The sequence below is a fragment of the Lynx rufus genome, unplaced genomic scaffold, assembly GCF_022079265.1.
Source record: "Lynx rufus isolate CCGP_SWC_20201006 ecotype Redwood Valley unplaced genomic scaffold, mLynRuf1.p SCAF_16, whole genome shotgun sequence".
In the NCBI taxonomy this organism is placed as follows: domain Eukaryota; kingdom Metazoa; phylum Chordata; class Mammalia; order Carnivora; family Felidae; genus Lynx; species Lynx rufus.
The window spans coordinates 7,989,095-8,016,323 of NW_025814830.1; the positions used below are offsets into that span (position 1 = coordinate 7,989,095).

Consider the following 27,229-nt stretch of genomic DNA (forward strand, 5'->3'; position numbering starts at 1 on the left):
TGGATGAGTATGAATAAGCCCTAGAGGGGTCAAGATACATGGAAAGACGTTTGGGTCCACCTACAAGCGCCTAAGGCGGCCCTCACTGTTTTTCACGTCCTGTCTCACAAGGCACTGACATCCCCTTGCAAACGGAAAGCTGATGTCCTAGCTCAGGCACAAGCTTTATTTTTTTTAATGTTTATTTTTGAGAGAGAGAGAGAGAGAAAGACAGAATGTGAATGGGGGGGGGGGTGGCAGAGAGGGGGAGACACAGAATCCAAAGCAGGCTCCAGGCTCCAAGCTGTCAGCACAGAGCCCGACGCTGGGCTCGAACTGACAAACCACAAGATCGTGACCTGAGCTGAAGTCAGACACTTAACCAACTGAGCCACCCAGGTGCCCCTCAGGTACAAGCTTTAGCTACTGACCCTTCACTAGGTACACCACATCAGGTGCATAGAGTGACCATGGCAATGCCTGGGTGGGATGGCCTATTGCCAGGGGTGCTGGATTGCCCTTGAAATACGGTGACTTGGTTAATGAAGCAACAACCTGTCCTGTATGTTCTAAACAACACCCAAAGCAACTGCCAAAAGAATCTGGAACCATTCACTGGAGTTCCCAACAGGCGAGGGATTGGCAAATTGCTTGTATCCTCCTTGATATGGATACCCTCATTGAATAGATGGTAATTGGGCGTCCCATTTCAAAAGTCATGATATCCCAGACTGGGCGAAAAACATGCCACTAAAAAGAAGCTTCATCTCCCTTATAACCTATGAGTAGCAGGGTTAATAGAAAGGAAAAAAATGGAATATTAAAGCGACAGATTAACTTGTTAATAGGTTGAACCATCTTGGCTGGATGGACCAAAGTATTGTCCCAGGCTTTAATACCTTTGAATGATCAACCGGTAGAACCTATTGCCCCATATGCCAGACTGGGGACCCCTGCCAAGGCCCCCGGTACTGTAGGGGTGCGGAAGTGGCAGGAAACAGCCATTGCTTCCATCCTCACAGCAGACCAGCTCCGTGCTTTGCTGCTGAGAACAGCAGTCCCCCTCACATCTGGAAGAGGAATTATTTACCAGAATTTGCAATGGGATGTGCTGCTGGGATGAGTGAGTTACTTTGAACCTTTGGGTGAAGGGGAACTTCTCAGTCCCCACTGGGATCCCATTGTCCTGCTATGAGCTGCTGAACCTGTGGGGACACATCTACATGGAAGGGAACACGCAGTATTGAAAACAGGAGAAGGTGGGGGTCCTGGTCTGGCATATCCTGCCCCCAGCCCACCTCCTCATGCTGTCTGCCCTGGCCAACATGTTGGGTATGCACAGCAGGTCAAATTCCTAAGTCTGCATGACCATCTAAGGATTGGGCCACAGATGTAATTCTTGTGAAGGGGGAGACGTCGCCATACAATTTTTCACAAAATATCTGTCTTTTTGGCCTTTAGACATGCTCCTGTGGTGTCTAGTCACAGGAGGGGCACCTGATAAAAACACCTTTCTACTAGGGGCCCACTTGTCTGCCTGACAAAGAAATCAATCCAATTATTGAATATGTGGGTGGTTGCCCTTCTCTAGCTTGTCAGAATTGCCAAAATGCATATCACTCCTTCAGGGATGTGATCAGAAAGCCCTAATGCAGTAAAACAACAACACCAACAACAATCTAAGGCTAGTATTCTTAGTCCATCTGGTATTACCAATACTAACCCAGAAACATGGCGATGACACACACTATTCATGACCCTGGATGTGGGTATTCTTCTGGAAAGCAAACTGTAAGAGTAGCTCATCAAATTGCTTACCAAAAAGGTCTTGGAAATACCACCATCAGAGCAATGGATGGTCATGCTCACATTTGGGATGGGTTTGTATGTTTTACTCCAGATTATGGGCATTTGAACACCTGGGCACCCCTGTGTTGGGAGCAAAAAAAAAAAAATCACTCTAAACAAAGTCAACCCAATCATATTAGATACATTGGATGGATACCAGGAGAGCTGTGTAGTCATCCTGTCCTATAAAGGGATAGTGACGGGTTTGGCACTGATTGGTTGCAATGTCCAGTATTTGTTGGGTAGCACCAAATAAAACACAATGGTTATATGACACAGATCTTTGGCCATGGCTTCCACCTGGATGGTTGGGCCATTATGCCCTGGGCTTTCCCTAGGCAAAGGGGAAAATCCGCCCTTTGGTAACAATGGCTGCCAATCTCCTCAAGGCCAGGGAGACACCTTGTATTTTGCACTGGTAGGATCATCTGGCTCTTGTCTTTGTTCCTTCCATAGGCCTGGAAGATGTTATAACACACACAGAAGCCTTTACTAAGTTCATTCAGCAAGCCCTGAATGCTAGCCAGTGAAACCTACCATTACTGAACACTGAGTGACTCTAATAGAAAAGTTGTCCTCCCAGATAGGATGGCCTTGGACATTAGTTCTGCCTTGCAAAGAGACACCTGTGCCATTATCCAAACAGAATACATGTGTTCCTATCTGATAAGTCTGCTAATGTATCATCTTTACCAAATGACACAGGGACACAAGTAATCGCCCTGAGTGATACAACCCCCATTCTAGGGGATTTAATAAATCAATGGTTTGGATCCTGGGGCTCTTGATAGAAACGTCACTGGTTTTGGATATTATAGTCTTAATCTGCCTCCATTGTGGCCAGATAGCCACCAAAAGAGCCACCTCCACACTAATGAAACCCCTTGTTGACCACTCAGGGCTTATTATGGAAGAGGGGGAAGATGAGATTCTAAGCTGATCATGAGGGTTGAAGTGTTGGAGAACACAACAGTACATGATTTCCAGTTGACCCACGAGCTGGATAGGCGCACTCGGAAGCTCCTCACCCCTTCCCTGTCCTGGGAATGTGGGTTCTGCTTGCCTTTCCTGCTCCCCCAGCCTGCTCCAAGGACACAGTCCTGAAATAATGAGGTGGTGTTGAGAACGGTATACTTGACAGCCCGGTTAGGGCCTCTTTATAATCTTTTAACATTTGGAGAGCAGGTACGGGGATTCATTCACCTTGCTGGTGCCCAAGACACGCCTCATATGTAAGTTTCCTTTGCTCATTGAAACTGCCGCCTGCCAACCTGGAGTGGCCTGCCTCATTCTTCAGTCTCTCCCTGCCCTCTGAGTACTGGGGCTGACTTCATATTACGCCAGGGAGGCTACCAAGAGAGGTGCGAACCAACCTGTGGTTTGCAAATATTTATTCCCAGTCTTTAGCTTGTTTTCTACCCTCTTAACAGGGTTTTTCTCAGAGCAAAAGATTTGAATTTTGATGAAGTCCAATTTATCAATTTTTCCTTTTTTGTTCCTGTTACTGGTGTCGAGTCTAAAAACTCAGCTTTAAAGAATGAAATCTGGCCATTTGCAGCAACGTGGATGGAACTGGAGGGTATTATGCTAAATGAGATAAGCCAGGCAGAGAAAGACAGATACCATATGTTTTCACTCATATGATCTTGAGAAACGTAACAGAAGACCATGGGGGAGGGGAAGGGGGGGGAAGTTACAGAGAGGGAGGGAGGCATACCATAAGAGACTCTTAGGGACTGAGAACAAACTAAGAGTAGATGGGGGGGGTGGGGGAGAGGGAAAGTGGGTGATGGGCAGGGAGGAGGGCACTTGTTGGGATGAACACTGGGTGTTGTATGGAAACAATTTGATGATAAATTATATTAAAGAAAAATAAATAAATAAAAATAATAATAAAAACTCAGCTTTGCCCTAGATTCTCAAGAGTTTCTTTGCCTTTTCCCTGAAAGTTTTATAGTTCTTTGTTTTGTATTTAATCCAACTGTCCATTTTGAACTCATTTTTTTGCATAACGCTTGTAGTTTATGCCAATGCCCACTTTTTTGTGCCTATGGATTTCCGATGTTATGGTACCATTTGTCAAAAAGGCAATATCTCTATAGAATGTCTTTTGCACCTTCGTCAAAAATTAGTTGAACATATTTGTGTAGGTATATTTCTGGGTTCTTTAACTGTGTTCCATTGACCTACGTGTCCATCCTTCCACCCATACCACTGTCTTGATTACATAGGTGACTGAAAAATGACTCGTGATATGGTCTATCTTGGTGAGTGTTCCATGGACATTTGAAACAAATGCATATTCTGCTGTGGAGCATTCTATAAGCATCAATTAGATTCTCTTCATTGATGGTGTTCACTTAGTTTATATTTTTGCTAATTTTCTGTCTGGTAATTATATCAGCTGCAGGAAGTGGGGTGCTGAAGTCCCCAACTATAACTGGACGTCAATTTCTTCTTTCAGCGCTGTCAATTTTGGGTTTACATGTTTTGTTTGGTACACACATATTTATGGTCACTACGTGTTCTCGTAGACTGGCGATTTTTATCATTATTAATACTTTGTTTTATTTATAATTTACTTTATTCATGAATTTTTACATTTACATTAGATATTTTATTTACGATTGTTGTTTTTTTCACAGATATACTAAGTAAGACCATAGATATAATCTAAATTTTCCACAGAGAGAAATAAAATTAGAAGCAAGATTCATTTCCTCCTTCTTAACCCATGTCCTTCCTTAGGGAAGATCTCCCCACCAAACCATCATCCCCAGTCTCCATGTGACCTTCCCTAAGTTTCTGTGCGCTCGTGAGCATGTCTACATATATGTTATGGGAAGCACCACAGTGCAGAGGGAGTAGAGATCCTGCAACCAGGTGCCCATTGGATCTTGACACACAGTACCTGAGACCTTGGGTAAGTGATTATGTCTTCTGTGCCTCAGTTTCCTTATCAAAGGGAAATGATAACAAAAGGGCCATTAACAGTTCCAAGTGAGTTCATTTTTGTAAAACATTTAGAAAACATTCATTTTGTAAAACATTTAGGTAGCTGGAGATTAGTAAGCACTATGCACCTTTTGATAAATAAATACTTTTTTTTTGCTTTAACATAAACAAATGTTTTTCATCATCTTTCATTTTAACATATAATTAACATATAACTCCTAGAGCCTTGGGAGAGATTCATCTGCCCACATCTAGGAGTTCTTCCTCAGTTCTGCAGGTAAAAACACCCCAATTTATTGATTTCCCAGGGAAATGAGAATGTTCCAAAAATGAGATCACATTAACTATATTCACATGGAACTCTCCAGAACCAGAGGCTGCTCTGTTCATTTGTGATAGCACTCATACAGTTTCCATGGAGTGGTCTTCAATTTAAGTCTTAAAAATCGGGTAAGGTTGGGGTACCTGAGTGGCTCAGTTGTTTATGAGTCCCACTCTTGATCTCAGCTGAGTTCTTAGGCTCAGTTGTGAGTTCAAGCCCCACATTGGGCTTGGGCATGGAGCCTACTTTTAAAAAAATTGGGTAATGTTTCAAAAGTGAACAAGGAGATGGGCATTTTAAGAGGGATCAACAGTAGCAGACAGAGTGGTAAAAATGGCAGGACTTTGGCTGGGAACTGAAACTGTTTACACTCAAGCAAATGCCTAGAGGCTTGCAGTGCTGTGATTGGGTTATTTTTCTAATCAACAGAAACCCTTGACAAGTCTTGAGAATTTGTCAAAACAATTCAACAGTTCATCTGGAAAAGAGTGCTAGAATTTATAGGATGAAATAAAAAAAAACAGAATAGGGAGGGAGAGAGAAATACATATATTATACAACAGTGATAACTCTAATTGAGATCTTTTAGCACAGAAAAAAACATCTCTGTCATTGGAACAGTTGTATCCCAGAAAATATATAAGTATGTACAATAACCTAGTAAATGAGTAGGATGATATTTTAAGTCAGTAGATAAATGATGAATTTTTCAGGAAATTTTGTTGCGAATACTCAAGCATTTGGTGAAAAAGAAAAGTAGATCTCTCTTCACACCATATACTAAAATAAATGACACAGAATAAAACAGACCAATAAAACCATGAAAAGTTGAATTGACTATATCTTCTTTTTTTTTTCCTGTGTTTTATTTTTATTTATTTATTTTTATGATCTGGCATTTGAGGCCTTGATCCCAGAGAGACGCCCCTCCCAAGGCTACCTAAATTCCTAGATAGCAAACTACTTCCCTGTTAGCTGCCTTTGATATACAAATAAACCGATCCAGAGCCCAGACACCCAACCGTGTCCTTTATGGAACTCATACACCAAGGCAATATTCCCCTGCCCTGAATCAACCCAGGACTAGGCGCTGGACACCAAGGGACCACCCAGAGCCCACCAAAATATTATCCTAAACTTATTCATCTTTATTTACCTTGATTCACTCATCCCTTCCCATCAAAACCCAATAAAGGCTTTGGACCGTGTCCTCTCTACTGCCTCCTGACCAACCATGGTCCTTCCCTGTGAAACCCTGTGTGGCATGCCACACACTTTGTTTCTAGAAATCTGTGAGTATTAAACTTCTTTCCTCATGACTACCATTTCTGTATTTGTGTGTCTTACCATACCTGATTAAGACAAGTCTCAGGTATAATTTTAGAACAGAAGTGAATATAGATGTCCTTATTGGATATCAGAGGAAGGAAGTCTTTATAATTGTGTGGAAAAATACAGAATCCAAAATGAAAGGACTGATCAATTTGATCAAATAAAGGTCGGTGGTTTTTAAATACTGCCTTATAAAAGTCCAAACTGGGGGGAAAAATCATCATACAGGACAGCGTCAATACCATTTGTATACAAAGAGAATTTATAAATAAATAAGCAAAAGATAAAAATGGGCAAAGGATATAAGCAGGCAAGTTACCCACCGCTGACATATCGACATTTATTCCACATCTCCATGAATAAAGAAACGCAGTCAATAAGGAGGCAGCATACTTGGGCTATCAAATTGGAAGAAGTTAAAGAAAATGATTATTCCTACTCGACGAATGAGATTGGAAGTCTAACTTCTTTAGTGGATAAAGTGGTAATGGACCTAAAACTAAAGAATCCTAAACAACCACTTTAAATGAATTTATTATTTAGTGACATGCATGAGGTGAGAGAAAAAAATCGGCTCTAAGATATTATGATGCAAATTCTGTGGGGACAAAAAATTTTAAGTATATATTTACTCAAAGAGGAAATCCGGAAATACATAGGCCAAGATCTTAATGATACTTGTTTCTGGGTGCTAGGATTATGGGGGACTTTAGTTCTTTCTCTTACTTTTTCCCCTTACTTTTCTTTTTTTTTTTTTCAACGTTTATTTATTTCTGGGACAGAGAGAGACAGAGCATGAACGGGGGAGGGTCAGAGAGAGAGGGAGACACAGAATCAGAAACAGGCTCCAGGCTCTGAGCCATCAGCCCAGAGCCCGACGCGGGGCTCGAACTCCCGGACCGCGAGATCGTGACCTGGCTGAAGTCGGACGCTTAACCGACTGCGCCGCCCAGGCGCCCCTCCCTTACTTTTCTTAACATTCTTTTTACTTTTGTCCCTTAACATTGATCATGCACTGCTTTTGTAAAAAACAAACAAACAAACAAAAACAAAACATAAATAAATATATAGTGTAAATTATATACATATATGGTGTAAATTATAGATGTATGGTGTAAGTTATATGTGTGTGTGTGTGTAATCAAAAACATCAATGCTTTATATTCCCTGGTGATGGGATTATGGATTTTTTTGTTTGAGAGTATTGTCAGATTTTCCACAACGTGAACGTGTTAGTACCGAGTAATAACCTTTTTTTTTAAGGAAAGAAAAAAGCTGTCGCGGAGCTCCAAAGCTCAGAGCCGGAACAGCGTGTGTCGTCTCACCAACTAGAGCAGCCCCGCAAGGAACTCCGCCTTCCACCTGGCCTTGGGCGGGGCTCCAGGTGTACGCTTCTTTACGACACCGTCGGCTCCCTTAAGTAAGAACGCGCACCGCAGAGGGTCCTGGGAAGTGTAGTCCGGACCCTGCCGAGGCGCCCACTTCCGCTTCCGGCCACCGCAGCACTGCCATAATTTCTTCTGCGATGGTGAGTAGGTTACGGGACGTGGGGCTTTTTGGAGGTCTTCGTTCCCGCCGCAGGGAGAAGGGGCCTGGGCTCTAGGATCTGGGGGGAGGGGGCGTGTGGCGGGGGTCAGAGCCGGGAGATTTCGGCAGCTCCGCCTGGCGAAGGAGAGGTTTGAGGAGGTGGACGCACAGAGCACCCCGGGTTGGGATGGGGGGCGGGGCTCGGGCCGGCAGCGCTGGGCGCCCCCAGGCTTGGAAGGAGCAGATGGAAGTCGGCAGCTATGGCTTTGAGACGGGCATCTCTCGGTTCGGGAGACTCCAATCCAAGTAGTTTTGGATTGGTGATATCTGGAATTCTTTCACGGTAGCCGCACACCTACTTCTGTATGAATTTCAGACTTTTCTGTGAAGTCATTTCTATAAAGAGTTGCAGAAGTTGATTCTTCACGGTCTGTATGTATTCCTTTGAGAATTATTAAGCGCCGTACAAGCTTTAAGAAATCATTTTGCTGGTGTAGTGATGCTAGCTCTGTTTTTTTGCAGCGTCCGAGCCACATGGTTTGAATTCTATTCTGTCACACAGCATATGAGAGTCACAGCTCTTAATTCAAACCTTTTGCTTTTAATAGTCGACTTTTAATCCATATTGCATTAATTTTTGTGTATGATTTAAGGAGGGGTACTAAGACTCCAGTTGTTCCAACTCCATACTTTGAAAGGACTCTTCTCATCGATCTGTGTGTTCGTTGTTAAGTCAGTACCACTGTTTCTTGATTACTGTGGCTTTAGAATAAATCTTGAAGTCAGAAAGAATGAGTCCAAATTTTTCCTTCTTTGGTAGGATTCTTTTTTGGCTATTCTAGATTTTCTTCATTACAACGCATATTTTAGAATCAGGGTGTCAAATCTTGCAAGAAGTCTGTTGAGATTTTGATTGAAATTGCATTGGAGAGAACAGGCAACCTTAAGTCTTTAATTGCATGAACATGGTATATCTTTAGGCATTTAAAAATATTTTTATTTTATTTTTTTAATGTTTATTTATTTTTGAGAGAGAGAGACAGAGTGTGAGCGGGGGAGGGGCAGAGAGAGAGGGAGACACAGAATCCAAAGCAGGCTCCAGGCTCCGAGCTTCCATCACAGAGCCCGATGCAGGGCTTGAACTCACAAACCGTGAGATCATGAGCTGAGCCGAAGTCGGATGCTTAACCGACAGAGCCACCCAGGCGCCCCTAAAAATATTTTTTAACATACAGTGCTATGTTAGTTTCAGGTAGATAATGTAATGATTCAACAATACTGTACATTGCTCAGTGCTCATCAAAGTAAGAGTGGTCTTAGGGTGCCTTGGTGGCTAAGCGTCTGACTCTTGGTTTTGGCTCAGGTCGTGATCCCACCGTTCATGGGGTGGGGCCCTGCATTGAGCTCTGCGCTGACAGCGTGGAGCCTGCCTGGGATTCTCTCTCTGTCTGTCTGTCTCTCTGCCCCTCCTCTCATGCACTCTCTCTCAAAATAAATAAGCATTAAAAAAAATGATAAGAACTCTTATCCCACCCACCTTCTCTCTGGCAACCACCAGTTTGTTCTCTGTGTTTGAGTCTGGTTTTTGGTCTCTTTTTTTCTTTGTTCATTTTCCCCCCTTTCATTCCACATCTGAGGGAAATCGTATGGTATTTGTCTTTCTCTGATTCATTTCACACCCTCTAGGTCCATCCGTGTTGTTGCAAATGGCAAGATACCATCCTTTTTTATGGCTGAGTAATGCTCCATTGCATATATATGTATCACATCTTTATTCATTCATCTATTGATGGACACTTGGGTGGCTTCCATAATTTGGCTGTTGTAAATAGTGCTGCAGTAAACACAGGGATGCGTAGATCTTTTCAAATTAGTGTTTTTGTTTTATTGGAGTAAATACCCAGTAGTATTACTGGATATTTTACTGGATAATTACTGGATCATATGGCATTTCTAATTTTAATTTTTTGAGGAACCTCCGTGCTGTTTTCGCAGTGGCTGAACCAGTTTGCATTCCCACCAACAGTGTCCCAAGGTTCCTTTTTCTTCACATCTTCACCAACACTTGTTATTGCTTGTCTTTTTGATTCTAGCCCTTCTGACAAGGGTAAGGTGGTCTCTCCATTTTGATGTGCATTTTCCTGATGTTTTGTGATGTTGAGCATCGTTTCAGGTATCTGTCGGCCATCTGATGGTCTCCTAGGAGCTACAGTGAATGCAGGCTTGTAGACAAGGCCCACAGTAAGAATGGTGTGGACCCTTTGAGCCCTGTAGGGAGGGAGGTCTCTTTCCTGGGGGTAGGAGTAGATTCCAGGAAGGCTAGATTACATTCAGCTGGTGCTCAGAACTTTCTCCTTGTTGTGTAGCTGGGAATTCTGATAAAATCATGTTATCTCCTGGCTCGTTTTTATTTCATGGCCTTGCCTTCTTGGGACTGTGCCTTTCTCAGAGAGGTCTGCGTAGAAGAGAAAGGAGTAACCCCTGGTCTCTTGACATCAGAGCTCCAGGTGAATAAAAGTTTGGTTTCTTGTTGTTTTATGGCAATGCCAGCTCCCTTCCCAAAGGCCTGCTTTCCTGATCTTCCTTACTCGTCATACCACGGTGTTGACAAATGCCCATTCCGGCCCCTCAGCCGTGGCTGCTTTCCCCCAGAGATGTTTTTTTCCTAAGGGTGGGGGAATTTCCCAGCGACTCTATTTAGTGTATTCTCTCCCTGGCCTGTAGTATTGGTTCGTGTAGCCAGTAAATCACTTAGGCTTACACTGCTTCAGGGCTGTGCTAGCTACAGGGAAGAAATAATTACAGTGACTGTAACGGTTTGCATTTATTTTTTATTTTTTTTTTATTTTTATTTTTTTAAATTTTTTTTTTTCAACATTTATTTATTTTTGGGACAGAGAGAGACAGAGCATGAACGGGGGAGGGGCAGAGAGAGAGGGAGACACAGAATCAGAAACAGGCTCCAGGCTCTGAGCCATCAGCCCAGAGCCCGACGCGGGGCTCGAACTCACGGACCGCGAGATCGTCGGTTTGCATTTATTAAGTGCTTATTACATGCCAGTGATGCGGACAGCTTTTGTTGAGTATCCCTGATACCTGGGATAGTGTCTGGCGTGTACTAGCCTGTCAGTAAGAATTGATAGTTAATTTTCTCAGTAAGTTATCATTAGTCCCGTGTCAGAATGCTGAGGTGTTATAACCAGAAGTCAGGGCCTTTGCCCTTGCGTGCCCCTCTGTTCTCTTCCCATCCCAGATCTTTGCGTGGCTGATTTATTTTCGTGCGGGTCTTGGAGACTGTCCATGACAACCTGATTCACGTTGCGTCTCCCACACCTGCCCCCTGTGTTCTGACCCAGAACGAGAGTCTGTCCCGTTCAACTTATTTTCGTCCTTGCCCCTTTTGTAATCAGAGATCACCTTATCTGTAAGACCTGTTGACCCGCCAGAACGCAAGCACCGTAAGAACGAGCACCTTGCCCATCTTACTTGGTCCTGTGTCCCCAGGGTTTGTTACAGCGTCTGAGACAGAGTGGGACACTGAACGTGTCTTTGTTAAACGAATGGGTGCCTGTATTCCCGGGTTGGTGGTGGGGTGAGCGAATGACAGCAGTGACAGTCGTTGGCTGAGGATTTTCCGTGTACCACGTACTAGACTCTGAACTTCATTCAAATAGGTATGCCCGTGTACGTGTGTCACAGAGAGAGACTTAATTCTGTCAACTCTGTGAGTGAGAAGTACTGTCTTCACTTAACAGCAGAAAGAACAGGCCCATTCAGAGATTTCTCTCTCTTCTGGTGTTAACGCAGCTACAGAGTGGCTGAGCCAGAACTTAGACCCAGGCCGTGTGACAACCTCGGTGTTAAGAGTCAAGACCAGCAACTCCCCACCCCTGCCTCTCATCTTGCTAGCTGGATTTAAACGCCATAATTTACCTGTTTTCTTTAAACTTCAACTCCAGACTCGTATTTGACTTCTCCTTTTCACCCTCACGTGTCATTATTCGTCTAGTCCTGTCATTTCTACCTTTGCGGCATCCCTTAGTCCCATTACCCCTTTATCCCAGTGCCTTTGGCGCCAGTTGTATTGGTCGTCCTCTTTGTCCAGTGTGAGCTCCATGTGGTAAAGGAGTGTATCTTTCCTTAAACCTAAGCACCTGACATAAAAGTAGAACTTCAGTGAATGTGTGCTGTCTTCCCGGCTAGAATGTTAGCTGTTTGCGCGCAGAGTCCTTGCCTGCCCGGATCACCATCGTGTCCCAGCATGCCCTGCATGGTCCTTTGCATGTAATTGATTAAGCGAACAAACTGCAGAACAAAACCATTCTGCTCTGTAGCTGGTCTCAAAAGACCCAGGATCCAAGCGTCAGCAGATTGAGTTCGCATTAGTCCCATTCTCCCATTGATTTCATTTAAAAAAATTTTTTTTTAATGTTTGTTTATTTTTGAGAGAGAGAGACAGAGCGTGAGCAGGGGAGGGGCAGAGAGAGGGGGAGACACAGAATCCGAAGCAGGCTCCAGGCTCTGAGCTCTCAGCACAGAGCCCAACACGGGGCTCGAACTCAAACCGTGATATCATGACCTGAGCCGACATCTGACGCTTAACCGGCTGAGCCACCCAGGCTCCCCCCACCCCCCATTCTCCCATTTAAATATGTGTTGAGTGCTTACCCTGTTGCTTGGAGCTGACTAAAATCCCAGCCCTCACAGAGTTCATACTCTCATGGGTACAGGAAGATAGTAAACAAGAAAAATGGTAGGTTAGCTAAGCTTCACAGAGGACAATGAAGCAGGGAAGGTGCTTTGGGAGGACTGGCAGAGGGACTTGCAATTGTGTGGGATAACCAGGGATGATGTCACTAACAAGGTGGTGAGTAGGTGAGTAGGGATCCAAAGGAAGAGAGAGGCCTGTGGACGCTGGGGAAAGGGAACAGCATTGAAGGCAGGGTCCATTTGAAGAAGTGTGGAGGCCAGAGAGGGTGAGCAGAGTGAGAAAGAGAAAGGATCGGTAGGAAATTGGGTATTGGGAGGTCAGATAGCGTAGGGTCTTTAAGCCTTTTGAAAGGCCTTTGGCGGAGGTTTTGAGTGAGGTGAAGTTCTTGGCCGGAGGAGTGACCTAACTTTATTTGTATTTGTATTGGTATTTTATTGTTTTGGGGAGCGAGAGAGACAGAGTATGAGCGGAGGAGGGGCAGAGAGAGAGGGAGACACAGAATCTGAAGCAGGCCCCAGGCTTTGAGCTGTCAGCACAGAGCCCGACGTGGGGCTCGAACCCACGAACCGTGAGATCATGACCTGAGCTGAAGTCTGACGCTTAACTGACCGACCCACCCAGGCACCTCTCCACACTTGCTTTAGAGGACAATCCCTGGGGCAGGGCAGTGCACAAACGGTGGGAGACAGGGAGGCGCTTGCCAGAGGGGGCTGTGCAGAGGCCTGGGACTGATGGCCTGGGACCGATGGCTAGCTCAAGGTGGAGACATGAGCTCCTGACTCAGTACAGTACAGGGAGTATCTTAGAGCAGGCACCCTAAGGGTGTGTACGTTCCTGTGAACCTGCCCTGTGGCTCGAGTCTCAGGAGAAAGGAGATCAGGCAAAGAGGCAAAAGGAAGGAGCTTATGGTCAGTGTGTTTCTGCTGCCTACTGGCTAGCTCCGGGCCCGTGCCGAGAGTTCTGTTCATCTCTGTGCTCCACACCCCACTGATGAAATTTGCTAAGCGTGTCCAGTGTGCCAACCCCATGCAAAATGGAGACCACGAATGAAGGTAGAGGACCCCATTCTCTTGATGACTTAGAGATCTTAACAGGGCAGCTGTGTGAAAGGTGGCAAGCCAGCAGTTTCTACAAAATGGTTCTGGGGTTCCGGGGTGACTGATTCAATCTGGTGGTGGCAGAAGGACTCCCTTAAGGACGGGGTTCTTGAACGCAAGTCCGTGGGCATAATGCAGGGTGATCATGAACCCGAGTGGGAAAAAAAAAATGTGCACCAGTCATACTGGAAATTAGTATTTCCTTTGATTATGAATGCAGGTGACAGACCACAGTAGTATTATCAGAACCGGTGATTCTGTTATTCAGGTAAATCATAGATGTTTTTATATTGTAGTTGGCGTAGATGTTTCAGAATATTACTTATGCTCATTACTTTTTGGAAATTCCAGCAGTTGATTCATCCTTGACATTTAATGTGTAAAAAGAAGCACATCCTTGGTGTTTTATTATTTTTGAACATTGTATTCCGGTATAATTAGCCTTTAAAGTAACCCTGTGTGTTTTATTTTATGCTTTCACAACATCATTCCGAGTAAGAACCCATAAGTATCACCACACTGACAAAGGAGGCCATTGAACAGAAAAGGTTACAAACTCTGATTTAGAAGATCTTTGCTAACCTGTATCTTGATTGATAGAACCCTCGAGGACAGGGATTTTTTTCTTCTTTTTCTTTTTTTCTTTTCTTTCTTTCTTTCTTTTGTAATCTCTCCACCTAGTGTGGGGCTCAAACTCACAACCCTGAGATCAAGAGTCTCATGCTCTTCGACTGAGCCAGCCAGGCGCCCCGACGACAGGGATTTTTCATCATTTCTTCTGTGAGGCCTACAGTGTTGCATTAGTAAAGCTTTCACACTCCAGATTTTCTTTCACAGAACACAGGTGTCCTGTGTGGCGTCTGCACCCTTCTGTAGGGCCCTGTGTCTCCCTGTGACACTTCTGCTCAGCCCTCCCCACAGAAACCTCTCAGATTGTCCCCAGCCACCTGCAGCATCCTTGGCTCTGTGGACGGTGAGTCTCTCCAGAGCAGGGACTACGCATACAGTGACTCAGTCAGTGTCCGCTGAATGAATGATGGCTACAGGGTGTGAACCGTTCTGGAGACCCAGAGCTTTGGGGCCCAGAAGAAAGGACTCCATAAAGTCAAGTTCCCTCTTGAGCCCACAGGTCCCCGGAGTGCGGGAACCACCCAGGCTGGGGAGCATGCAGGGGAAGGCAGGTCCTTCTGAGCCCAGGTAGCCATCTGACATTCCTTGTCAGAGCTTGGAGAACCTCAAGAATGAAGAAGGCCCAGATCTTCTGCTTCTCTGGCTTAGGAAGGTCAGAGGATACATAAAATTGCTGCTGCTCTGGGAAAACCTGGGAGAGGTAACCATGGAGACTTTGACCTCAAGGCCTAGGGAGAGAGGTTGAGAGTTCATGAAGGGGGTGCAGTGGGGGAGAATCGAGCCGGGTGTGGAGAGAGAAGAAACCAGTTCGTGACGCAGCAGACGTTGCTGAGGTCCAGGTAGAGAGTCTGCAAACACAGGCAGGAGCCGCATCTTCTCATGGCCTTCCTTCTCCTCCCGCAGCTCTCCGTTCTCAAGCCTCAGCCCTTTCCCAGGATGGGGAGGACAGGACAGTTTCAGGTGGGTTGAGATCGCTTTTCTTTCCAGAAATCACACGTCAGGCATCGGAGTGTAAAAATATCTCCCTCCCTTGGTAAAAGGGAGTCGAGGAAACAGTGTATTGGGTGAATAATTACAAATGAATCCTTCTCTGCCCGAGTTTATCTCCTCCATGGGACATTTCTCTGATTCCTTTCCAGGTGTCCTTTTGTCCAGGTGAATACACCCTACAAAAAGTACCCCATGAACAAGGCTAAAAGAGCATATTAGGGGAAAAAACATTTCGTCTACGACAAAATTAGAAATTCTAATGTCTTTATTTTTGACAGAGGGGTTCAAAGACCCAAGCATTCTTGCTCAGGAAGGGAGAAAAGCAGAAGTACAAATGGCCAACAATTATATGAAAAGTCCGATCAGCTTCTATTAAAGTAATACAGGGGTGCCTGGGTGGCTTAGTCAGTTGAGTGTCTGACTTTGGCTCAGGTCATGATCTCACGGTTCATGAGTTCGAGCCCCACATCCGACTCTGTGCTGATGGCTCAAAACCTGGAGCCTGCTTCAAATTCTCTCTCTCTCTCTCTCTCTCTCTCTCTCTCTCTCTCTGCCCCTCCCCCACTCATGCTCTGTCTCTCAAAAATAAATCAAAACATTAACAAAAAAAATAAAGTGATACAGATTGAAATGAGATACTGATTTTTTTTTCTTTTCTAGCAGATCAAAGATTTGAAAGGTCAGCTCTCACTGTTAGCCAGATGGAGAGATGGTGCGTTCACACCATTGAAAGGGGCATTTTTAGTCTTCTTGGAAGTTCTGCACATGTCTGCTCCAATATTTCCTACTCTTAAGAATTCATTCCAAATCAGAGCGAGTATTCAAAGACTGATCATTGCAACGTTGTTCATAACAGCAAAAAAAAAAAAAAAAGAAAAAACCGTGGGGTGGACTCCATGTCCGTCCATTGGATTGATGTTGGATTGATGGACTGTTATCATTTTGTTTCTTCTCATGTCCAGGTCCTGTGCCGCTGTCAAATGTGGTCACAAGCGGATGAAAATATCAGGACATGAAAAGATGCGCTCGCTCTCTCTCTCACATACACACACACCGTAGATCTGTGCACATGTGTTAACTCATTTTTCCTTTGGGTTGCAAGAAAAAGAAATCAAAGCAGTTTGCAAAATTTTAAGTACGTGCTCTTTTCGGCGCGTGCAAAATTATTTTACAAAGCTTCCTTTTTTTTTACGAAAAGACGTTATGGAAAAATTCGGAAGGTTTGAGTTACTTCCTTACTGTACGCTTTAATTGTAAGTGTTCCCTCCACGAGGGCTGAAGAAATTAACACGGTTCTACTTCCCGCCAGCTCCTGGTATGATACTGTCGTTACCGTCATCACCTTCTGACGGTTGTCACCACCGATTCCCACAGTGAGCTTGTGTCAGTTCTCTCCGTAGCGGTCATTGTCCGCCACCTGTCTCTGGTTTCTGTAGTCCTGGCGTCACTGACTTGCCTGTTGGCTGGCTCAGCGTCATTCCACGATTTGCTTTTCCCAAAGAAGACTTGCGGATGCCGTCTCCGCTGACCGTTTCTGTGCGGAACAATGTCTGTGCCTTTAGGCGAACGGAATTTGCGGATGGCACGTTGCCGAAGCTGAAGAGTCTTCATTCATACTTTCGGAACTGGCATTAAGTCTCATGCTGGTCTTTCTCTCCCTTCTCCGTTCACCTTCTGGTGAGCAAAGCTTATGCTTATTTATTAGTTAGTTTAGCGCTTTTTCTCAGAAAGGTCTGTTGTGTTTATACATGGCATCTTGGCTGAGCGTCATTTTCAAGGATCACACGTTTATTGCCTTTGCTCTGCGATCTTCTGGTGTTAATTCTCTTTCTCCCTGGATGTCTGTCTGCCATTACTGTCATTTTATTCATGTGGTCCTGCTGGAACTGCCATTACTGAAGGTGTAACTTCCAGATCTATCTTCCCTGTTCTTAAACTTCTCTTCTTCGGAATTTTCTGTCACCTTCCAGGAGGCTGCTCTGTTTTCCAGTTCACCGGCTTGTGCTTCAGTGATGTTCATTCTGCTCGTTGGCTCGTCTCTTGAGGTTTTATTTTCCCCTAATCGTAGGAGTGGGTTTTTTTTGGTCACGCTTCTAAAAATTCTGATTAATTTTCTTTTTGGCAAGTTTTCCCCCCCAGGCTATATATCAGTATTAAACATTTTTGCTGATCTGATGGAGGAGGGTATGTGGCCAAGACCTATGTATTTTGTAGTTCCTCACACAGTAGGTGCATGATGAGCATCTTTCATATATATATTTGCTGCTGTATTTTCTCACCTATAAATTGCTTATGAAATGCTTTTGTCCATTTTTCATTAATGACAGGAGCTCTTTCAAGAGTAGGGTTGTTAACTCATGCCCATCAAAAGTGTTAAAGTTACTTTCTCTCAATTTTTACTTTCTGAATGGTGAGTTGACCATAAAGAAGTGTAAAATTTGTACACAGTTAAATGATTTGTTAGTTCCCTTTTGAAAATATGGCTCGATACCTAGCTGCAAAAGGCCTTACCCATTCTAAGCTTAATCAGAAAGGCACCTAAATGGGGGCGTCTGGGTGGCTCAGTCGGTTAAGCGTCTGACTTCAGCTAAGGTCATGATCTTGTGGCTTGTAGGTTCGAGCCCCATGTCAGGCTCTGTGCTGGCAGCTCGGAGCCTGGAGCCTGCTTTAGATTCTGTGTCTCCCTCTCTCTGCCGCCTCCCCAGCTCACACGCTGTCTCTGTCTCTCAAAATTAAACGTTAAAAAAACAATTTTTTTAATTAAAAAAAAAGCACCTAAATGGGTTTTTATTTAGATTAAAAACGTTTTAATCTCTAAAATGATTATAACTGGTTTTTGTAAGTGGCCTAAGGTTGACATTTAATGTCATTTTCTTCAAGATGGATAGCCAGTCAGGACAGTGCCATTTATTAATCATTCATCTGTAGGTCAACTGAAATGCTGACTTTATCATTTATATATTTTTGTATATGTTTATGTATACACATATGTATATATGTATATAAACATGTATATATTTAATAGGTGTATATGGGGATGCCTGGGTGGCTCAGTTGGTTAAGCGTCTGACTCTTGATTTCCGTTGAGGTCATTATCTCACAGTTTGTGAGTTTGAACCCCATGTCAGGCTCTGCCCTGCTTCAGATTCTTTCTCTCTCCCTTTCTCTCTGCCTGCTTGTGTGCTCTCTCTTTCTCCCCTGCTCGTGTGCTTTCTCTCTCTCTCGAAAATAAATGAACAGTAAAAAAGTTAAAAAAAAAAATAGGTGTGTGCGTTATATATGTGGAGAAAGAGAAAGAAAAATGACAGTTGACTTAGCTTTCATAGGACGTGACCATTCCTGTATACTGTACTCTGCTCTACTGAGTTGTATGTCTCTGTGTTGTTCTACTATTTATGTTGAGCATGTACCTCTGAGGTTCAAAAGTTAGTCTTTCTCTCTTCATTCAGCAAACGTTTGTTGCACACCTACTATGGGCCAAACATTATTCTAAGCCCTGGTGATACATCAGAGAGCAAAACAGATAACACCCCTGCCTTCATGGGGCTGGCCTTCTAGAAGGGGGAGACCGGTAGTAACGGGTTAAACACAAGATGAGGGCTCTGAAGTATCTTGAGGGACGTAGGCAGGATGAACTGGGAGGAGGTCTGTGCGATCATCCAAGCGAAGGACGATGACGACTCACATTAGAGAGGTAGAAGTAGTTACAGGGAGAAGCTTGAAGTATACTTTGGAATAATAAGTGGCAGAATTTTTTTTAAGTTTATTTTTATTTATTTTGAGAGAGAAAGAGAGGAGAGAGAGAGAGAATCCCAAGCAGGCTTCGTGTCGCCAGCACAGAGGCTGACGCGGGGCTCGAACTCACGAACCGTGCTATTGTGACCTGAGCTGAAATCAAGAGTCAGACACTTAACTGACTGAGCCACCCAGGCACCCCATGAATTTTTTTTTTTTTTAATGAATCAGATGTAAGAAATGAAGAAAAGGAAAGAATCCAGGCGATGCCTTTAAGGCAGATGGTACTTGCGTTTGCCCACGTCAGAGAGACGAGAAGGGAACTATTTGGGAGGAAAGACTCCCTTCCAGTTGGGCTGTTTTTGCTTCGCGATACCTTTTAGGCATCCAGGTGGCAGGCAGAGTAGGCAGGGCTCAGTGCAGAAGGCAGGACTGGTTGTAAAGATTCGGGAGTTAGCGGGAGGGCCACAACTGTGTAATTGTCACATCGGCTGCCTCTGGCCTGACGTTTCTCCCTTGTGACGCTGCCTCTGGTCTTGGGATCGATTTGGGATTCTGCTCGGAAAATGTGCTGTGTTGGTGGCGCTCTCCCTCCCGAGTGGGGAGGTGGGTTCCTCTGGTCTGGCGCCTCCAATCTCATTTGGGCGGCGGTAGGGCTGGGTGGTTTCAGCGTCGTTACTCGGGCTGCCCGAGTCCAGTCCCGACTCAGGCTTCCGAAGCGTATGTTGTTCGACACGTAGCATTCGCTTTCTGAGACCCGTTTTCTCGAGTCTGCCTTACAGTGATTTTTCTGCAAATATCAGATTTTTCTGCAAATACTTTCTGCAAATATCAGCTTGCCTTACAGTGATTTTTCTGCAAAAATATGGTATTCTGCAAATACCATAATATCCGGGTTAAATTAGATAAACCACGTAAAGATACGTAGGCTAGAGCCTGCCTTACAGTGATTTTTCTGCAAATTATCTGCTTTATACACGCATTTCTGGCCCCCTGGTAACACACAGGTTGGCCCGTATAGGACAGTTGTTAAAGTACAGTGGCTCTGGAACTAGACTCTGTGTGCTCATGTTGTAGTTTGAACTCGAACCCTGTCTCTTACTGGCTGTGTAACCATGGCCAAGTTCCCTCACCTCCTGGTTCAGGGCTCCCCGAGACCACACCCATGTTCAGAGATCTGCCAGGACCCATGGGGTCTGGTGTGTAGTTCTATGCGTGGCTGAGATTTGTCACAGAACACACCCGATTGCACCCTGCTTCCTCCAGACTTCACCCCACATGCCCTTTCCCTCATCTGATTTTTTTAAAGTGATTTATTTACTTATTTTTGAGAGAGCGAGAGAGAGAGAGAGAGAGAAAATGAACAAGTGGGGGAGGGGCAAAGAGAGAAGAAGACAAGAATCTGACGCCAGCTCCGGGCTCTGAGCCGTCAGCACAGAGCCCGGCATGGGGCTCGAACCCATAGACTGTGAGATCGTGACCTGAGCCGAGTCAGATGCTTAACCCACTGAGCCACCCACGTGCCCCATGATTTTGCTTTGTTTTTTAACCATACTAAGTGCAAGCTGTGAGTATGACTATGTACTGAGCCCTGTGAGTCCTTCTAGCGAATCATGGATCTTGGAAGGGATCTCGGGGACTGTGGGCACAAGCCCCACAGAGGCAGGGCTGTTATTTTCTTCGTTATCTCTGGAATTCCTGTGTCTAATACTGTTTTATAGGTACTGAACATTTATGGAATGAGTCATATATAGACATGCATGCATTAAACCTTACTATGGGGGCACCTGGATGGCTCACTTAAGTGTCTGACTTCAGCTCAGGTCATGATGTCATGGTTTCGTGGGTTCGAGCCCCCATCGGGCTCCATACTGATGGCATGGAACCTGCTTGGGATTCTCTCTCCCCCCGCCCCACCTCTCTCTGCCCTTCCCCTGTTCTCTCTCTTTCTCTTTTTCTCAAAATAAATAAATAAACTGAAAAAAAAAAAAGGAAAACTTACTACTAAAGCTGCTTTGCCTTCCTTCTTAAAAATGTACCCATGAAATTTTTTTTTTTTTTAAGTTAAATATGTATACGGGCACCTGGGTGCCTGGCTCAGTCAATTAAGCCTCTGACTTTGGCTCAGGTCATGATCTCACAGTTGGTGAGTTCAAGCCCCACATTGGGCTCTGTCCTGACAGCTCAGAAATCAGAGCCTGCCTCGGATTCTGTATCTCCCTCTCGTTCTGCTCTCCCCCACTTGCACTCTGTCTGTCTGTCTCTCTCTCTCTCAAAAATAGTAAAAAAAAATTTCTTTTTTAAATTATGTATAGAACCACAGCTCAAGTTGTACTTCGTAAGACCTTGTTACAGGTATTCCTGGGACAGGCTGCAGGCAAAGTGGAATTCTGAAGTCCCTCATACGCAATTGTCTCCCTCTCGAGAAGGACGGCGAGTATCACGATACAGTTGATCGCTGTGTTTCACTGTGTTTACAACTGCCGCTGTCTTCCTCAGTGGACTAGAGCAATTTGCTTGAAGGCCGTGGGCCACAGTTCACAACTGAGGATGACACAGCATGACGTGAAACTCCACCGCTGCTTCAGAGGCCTCCTCTGGCTGGGGACATGGTCGCATAAACACCCGTTGGTTGCTTCTGACAGGTGCTGACGTGGAAACCCGTAAAAGGCGTGTGTGTGTGGAGGGGGTGGGGGGTAGGGGCGGCAAAGAGCAGGATTTGCCCCACGGCTGATGGAGGGGCGAGGGGCTGGTTGGTGAAGAACCGAGGAGGTGATCTGGAGGTGTGTGCAGATGTGGGCACTCTTAACATCAGGCACTGTTGAAACAGTCATTTTGGAGGAAAAGTTGGTATTCTGTAAGTGAGAGTCAAGGCACCCCTGGGTGGCTCAGTCAGTTAAGCATCCAGCTCTTGGTTTCGGCTCCGGTCAGGGTCTCACGGTTTCATGAGTTCAAGCCCCTCATTAGGCTCTGCGCCAGCAGCATGGAACCCGCTTGGGATTCTCTCTCTCCCTTGCTCTCTGCCCCTCCCCCACTTGTGCTGTCTCCGTCTCTCTCAAAATGAATAAATACACTTAAAAAAAACAAACTTGAGGGGCACCTGGGTGGCTCAGTCGGTTGGGCGTCCCAACTTCGGCTCAGGTCATGATCTCGCAGTTTGCGGGTTCGAGCCCCACGTTGGGCTCTGTGCTGACAGCTCAGAGCCTCGAGTCTGCTTCAGAATCTGTGTCTCCCTGTCTTTCTGCCCTTCCTCTACTTGTGCTCTGTCTTTCTCTCTCTCTCTCTCTCTCAGAAATAAATGTTAAAAAATTTTTTTTAAAAACTTATGAAAAAATTGTAAAATGGACAGACCACATGATGGAAGCATTGTAGCTCCATGGAATTGCCCTCTGAAGTGCTCACACTGAGCGAAGAATGTTTGTTGCTTTGCTCTGTGGATAACCACGGAAGATCAGTTGGTAAGAACCGACATTGTTGGCATCAGACATTAACAAAACTTGATTTGACTCGTCAGACCGAGCAACTGCCTGCGTGCTTGTCTACCCTTCTTAGTGACGCCAAGTTTGCCTTTCATCTGGTACGTGTTTGTGTTAATGGTGTCTCACATTTTAGGAGCCATTGACCTTCAAGGACGTGGCTGTGGTCTTCACCGAGGAGGAGCTGAGGCTTCTAGACCCTACCCAGAGGAAGCTGTACCGAGATGTGATGCTGGAGAACTTCCAGAACCTGCTCTCTCTGGGTAAGGGGAATGTCTGGGTAATCCACACTTACCTTGATTGGAATGTTCTTGTTCCCGGGAACTTGAAAGATCAGGACTACATTTTTTGATCATTTTTTGCACCTCACAAATGAGCCTAAGCCTTGGATTTTCAGGGCAACAACCTTTCAAACCTGATAAGGCACCTCCATGGAACAAGGTAGAGAGGCTTGGGTAACAGAGAAACTCCCGAGAGATGCACACCCGGGCAAGAACCATGCAGCCTGGGGTCTGACGCAGGCAGGGGTGGGGTGAACTTGTCATGCAGAGGCCCCTTCTGACCTTGATCTTGCCTGTGGACACTTGTACTATGGTAGGTGATTGTTCTCCGACCTCATTTCCGCTCCTCGGTCCCCCCTTCACTTGGATTCTTCATGCTTTTCAGAGAGTAACATATCCAGAGTGACTGAGGGGTCCCTGGACTTTCCTCCCTTTGCTAGAAACAGCCGGTCAGCATTAAGATAAGCCAGTGGCAGAGAGACTCTTCCAGCATATTGAGAGTCCATTGATGGATTTCTCATTTGTCTCCAATATCCTACAGGTCCTCGGGTATGAACAGATTTGTGTTATTCTGGCCCATGATGATAAGAATCGCCAATTAGGAATATCAAAAAGCATGGGTAGATTTCTTTAACATTGAACTACGTGGTAAACGTGATGGTTTGATGGCTTGCAGTTGGTGACAGAGAGAAGCTGAACATGTTTATGCCTCTGTGCCCTGTCAGTATCATGTGGATTCCTATTCGATACGCTTCTGGAAGCCAGGACACAGCTGGTGCACTTTGGAGGATTTGGTGCTTTGTTTCTCCCCCGAGTTCAGCTCACACGTGCTCACAGATTCACTCTGGGAGGCAGTGCTCAGTATGGCTCTGAAACCGGACTTCCCTGTTGACTCCCTGCCCGCCCCTTTGGCACCGCACGGTGGAGTGACTTCACTGGGTTGCTCACCCTCTCTGTGCCCTGGATCCCTCATCCGTTAAACAAAAATGATAAGGGTTCCCACCTCAGTGTTATTCTGAGGGTTAAGTGAGTTAATCGGTGTATATCGTCAGCACCGTAGGAAGCATCATAATAATGTTGGATATTATTGTTATGAACAACAACATTAAGCGGAGAAGTGAATCTTCTCTGTAGGAATCTGTTTGGAATTTCTTTCTCGCTTGGGCAACTAGATGAGATGCAGTTCATTGCTAGTAGGGTCATTTAATGTCTGGCTACGAAGCTTATTAATAGGAACCTCTTCTTTTTTTTTTTTCCAGATACAAAAGAAGTGCCTTGGTAGTTATGATACACACAGGTGGATTTTGCTCCAGGCCGTTACTGGTCCGGGCCTGAAAGCCTGACTTGGCTTGAGATCCCTGAGCCATTCTTGTACTTGTTCTCATCTCTGAACTGTCTTTCACCCCACAGGAGACAAGAATGAAAAGGATCTGGAGTATATTCAAGAAAGGGAACTTAAGTGCCTTTCCTACAGAGAGCTGTCCTACTGGAAAATCGGGGAACAGGCGGCTGGTGAATTAACTGGGAGGCAAGACCGTAGAGTGAATCTTCAAGGGAAGGATTTCCAGTTCTCAGAGGACGCTTCTCCCTGCCAGGGGTGGGAAGGAGCATCTCCTCGGGGTTCGCAAATTGACAATTTAGCCGGCGGTCTTCAAGGACCCATCAGTTCGGAAAATCAAGTGTTTCCACCCTGGAAAGCTATAAGACCGGTATCCGTTCAAGAATCTTGGATGAAAGCCTTTGTGAACGAGTCGTGGAATGTTCTGGAAAGGTGTAAAAAACTTGACACGCAGGGTACAACGTATCAACCTGAGTGGGACGGTTTCGGCTTCCGCTGGGTATCACGTTGTCACGATGACCACAGGTTACCGGAAAGAGAGAGCCCCTGTGATCGCGAGCGCTGTGGAAGAGATGGCCTGAAAAAGTCAACCCTCCGTCACCCTGCCCCGGAAGAGGATGACCTGAGAAGCAGCGAACGCGGAGATGGCCTCAGGGGCGCCTCGCACCTTCCCGCCCAGCCCAGAGCTCCCTGGAAAGAGAAAGCCCCTAAATATCCCGAGGGTGGTACGGGCTTGAGGCAGACCGCCCACCTCGAGAGGCCCCAGAGGACCCCCACGGACGAGAAACCCTCCAAGGGTAACGAGCGCGCCCGGGGCCTCCGGCAGAACGCGCGCGGTCCCAGCCGGCCCCGGGCCCCCGCCGGGGAGATGCCCTACCGATGCGACGTGTGCGGGAAGGGCTTCCGGTATCAGTCGATTCTGCTCATCCACCAGGGCGTGCACACGGGAAAGAAGCCCTACGCGTGTGAGGAGTGCGGGAAGGCCTTCGGTCGAAGCTCAAACCTGCTCGTCCACCAGCGCGTCCACACCGGGGAGAAGCCCTACAAGTGCGGCGAGTGCGGGAAGGGCTTCAGCTACAGCTCGGTGCTGCAGGTGCACCGGCGGCTGCACACGGGCGAGAAGCCCTACGCGTGCGGCGAGTGCGGCAAGGGCTTCTACGCCAAGTCCGCGCTCCACAAGCACCGGCACGTGCACCCGGGGGAGAAGCCCTTCGGCTGCGGCGCCGAGTGCGGGAAGGGCTTCTCGTGCGGCTCCCACCCGAGCAGCCACCAGAAGGCGCACGCGGGGCAGAAGCCCTACCGGTGCGACCAGTGCGACAAGGGTTTCAGCTACAACTCGTACCTCCGGGCCCACCAGCGGGTTCACACGGGGCAGCGCCTCTTCGACTGCGACGTGTGCGGGAAGAGCTTCAGCTACAGCTCGGGGCTGCTCCGGCACCAGAGGCTGCACACGGGGGAGAAGCCCTACAAGTGCGAGTGCGGGAAGGGCTTCGGCCGAAGCTCGGACCTCCACGTCCACCAGAGGGTCCACACCGGGGAGAAGCCCTACAAGTGCGGCGAGTGCGGGAAGGGCTTCCGGCGCAATTCGGACCTTCACAGTCACCAGAGGGTCCACACGGGGGAGAGGCCGTTCGTGTGCGACGCGTGTGGGAAGGGCTTCATTTACAGCTCCGACCTCCTCATCCACCAGAGGACCCACACCGGCGAGAAGCCCTACAAGTGTGCCGAGTGCGGCAAAGGCTTCAGTTACAGCTCGGGGCTCCTCATCCACCAGAGGGTCCACACCGGCGAGAAGCCCTACAAGTGCGAAGCGTGCGGGAAGGGTTTCCGGTGCACGTCAAGCCTCTACAAACATCAGCGGATCCACACGGGGAAGAAGCCGTACACGTGTGATCAGTGTGGCAAGGGCTTCAGTTACGGCTCAAATCTTCGCACCCACCAGAGACTGCACACGGGGGAGAAGCCCTACACGTGTTACGAATGTGGCAAGGGCTTCAGGTACGGCTCTGGTCTCCTCAGTCACAAGAGGGTGCACACCGGAGAGAAGCCCTACAGATGCGACGTGTGTGGGAAGGGCTACAGTCAGAGCTCACATCTTCAAGGCCACCAGAGGGTCCACACTGGCGAGAAGCCCTACAGATGCGAGGAGTGCGGGAAGGGCTTTGGGCGAAGCTCCTGTCTTCACGTCCACCAGAGGGTCCACACTGGCGAGAAGCCCTACAAGTGCGGGGAGTGCGGGAAGGGCTTCAGTTACAGCTCAGGGCTGCGGAATCATCAGCGAGCGCACGCTGGCGAGACACCGGAGAAGCAGACACGCGCTGAGGCAGAACTCAGAACTTGACGCCCGTCTGAGCGCCGACGCAGGAGGAAGGCTTTGCGAACGGGATGCGCAGGGAGGGCTCCGGTGGAGGGTGACCCGTCACAGCAGTTGGCCTGCCCAGGAAGGGACGATCCGGAAGGTTGATCGATGAGAAAAGCACTTGAGTCGCAAACTTGGCTCTCCAAGGGTCTGTCCCCCAGAGGGCCGTCCTTGAAGTACGGCGGGGCCTCGGTAAAAATCGCCGCTCTCATCAGAGTCGGCCCAGGAGGGAGCTTTTTACGAATGACATAGGAGTGTGTCCGAGGAGCAGACTGTGAACATGGATTCCTTGCTGGGGGGCGGTGGGGGGGGGGGGAATACCTACACATGGGACAAATGTCAGAAAAAGTCATCACCTTACTAAAACCAACATCGTGCGTACCTTTTAGAAGATGGTTTCTACAAAAATGGAGAGATGATGTGCACATTGGTTAGAGCAAGTCACTTTCAGAAGGCTGGGAACAGTTAGAGAGTCTGCCTCTTGGCAGGTGTATCTCCAAGTGATGTATCGCCATCATGTTTTTATCATGCTGGGGTGAATGTTTTTTATCTCCTAGAGATACACCGCTCTCCTAGACAGGCCGTGCTGTATGGCAGGACCATTGCATTTTATCAAGTTTTAAAAACACAGTCCGACTGGCATTGCAT

The 27,229-nt window shown here is 46.6% G+C and overlaps 1 protein-coding gene across 2 annotated transcripts; it reads left to right on the forward strand.

Annotated features, from left to right (window-relative positions):
* The first annotated feature begins 7,866 nt into the window (after positions 1-7,866).
* On the forward strand, positions 7,867-26,875 carry ZNF229 (zinc finger protein 229). 2 transcript variants are annotated; one of them, XM_047077890.1, is made up of 3 exons: positions 7,867-7,964; positions 22,739-22,865; positions 24,294-26,875. In XM_047077890.1, exons 1-3 carry the CDS (start codon positions 7,962-7,964, stop codon positions 26,561-26,563), a joined length of 2,400 nt encoding a protein of 799 aa, XP_046933846.1. In that variant the 5' UTR covers positions 7,867-7,961; the 3' UTR covers positions 26,564-26,875. The 2 variants fall into 2 exon arrangements, with proteins under 2 accessions (XP_046933846.1, XP_046933847.1); XM_047077891.1 differs by lacking the exon at positions 7,867-7,964 and adding an exon at positions 16,000-17,068.
* Positions 26,876-27,229: the final 354 nt, after the last annotated feature.

Coding starts and splice junctions, on each gene's coding strand:
- ZNF229 (XM_047077890.1), top strand. Junction 22,866..24,293: donor CCAGAACCTGCTCTCTCTGG/GTAAGGGGAATG, acceptor TTCACCCCACAG/GAGACAAGAATGAAAAGGAT.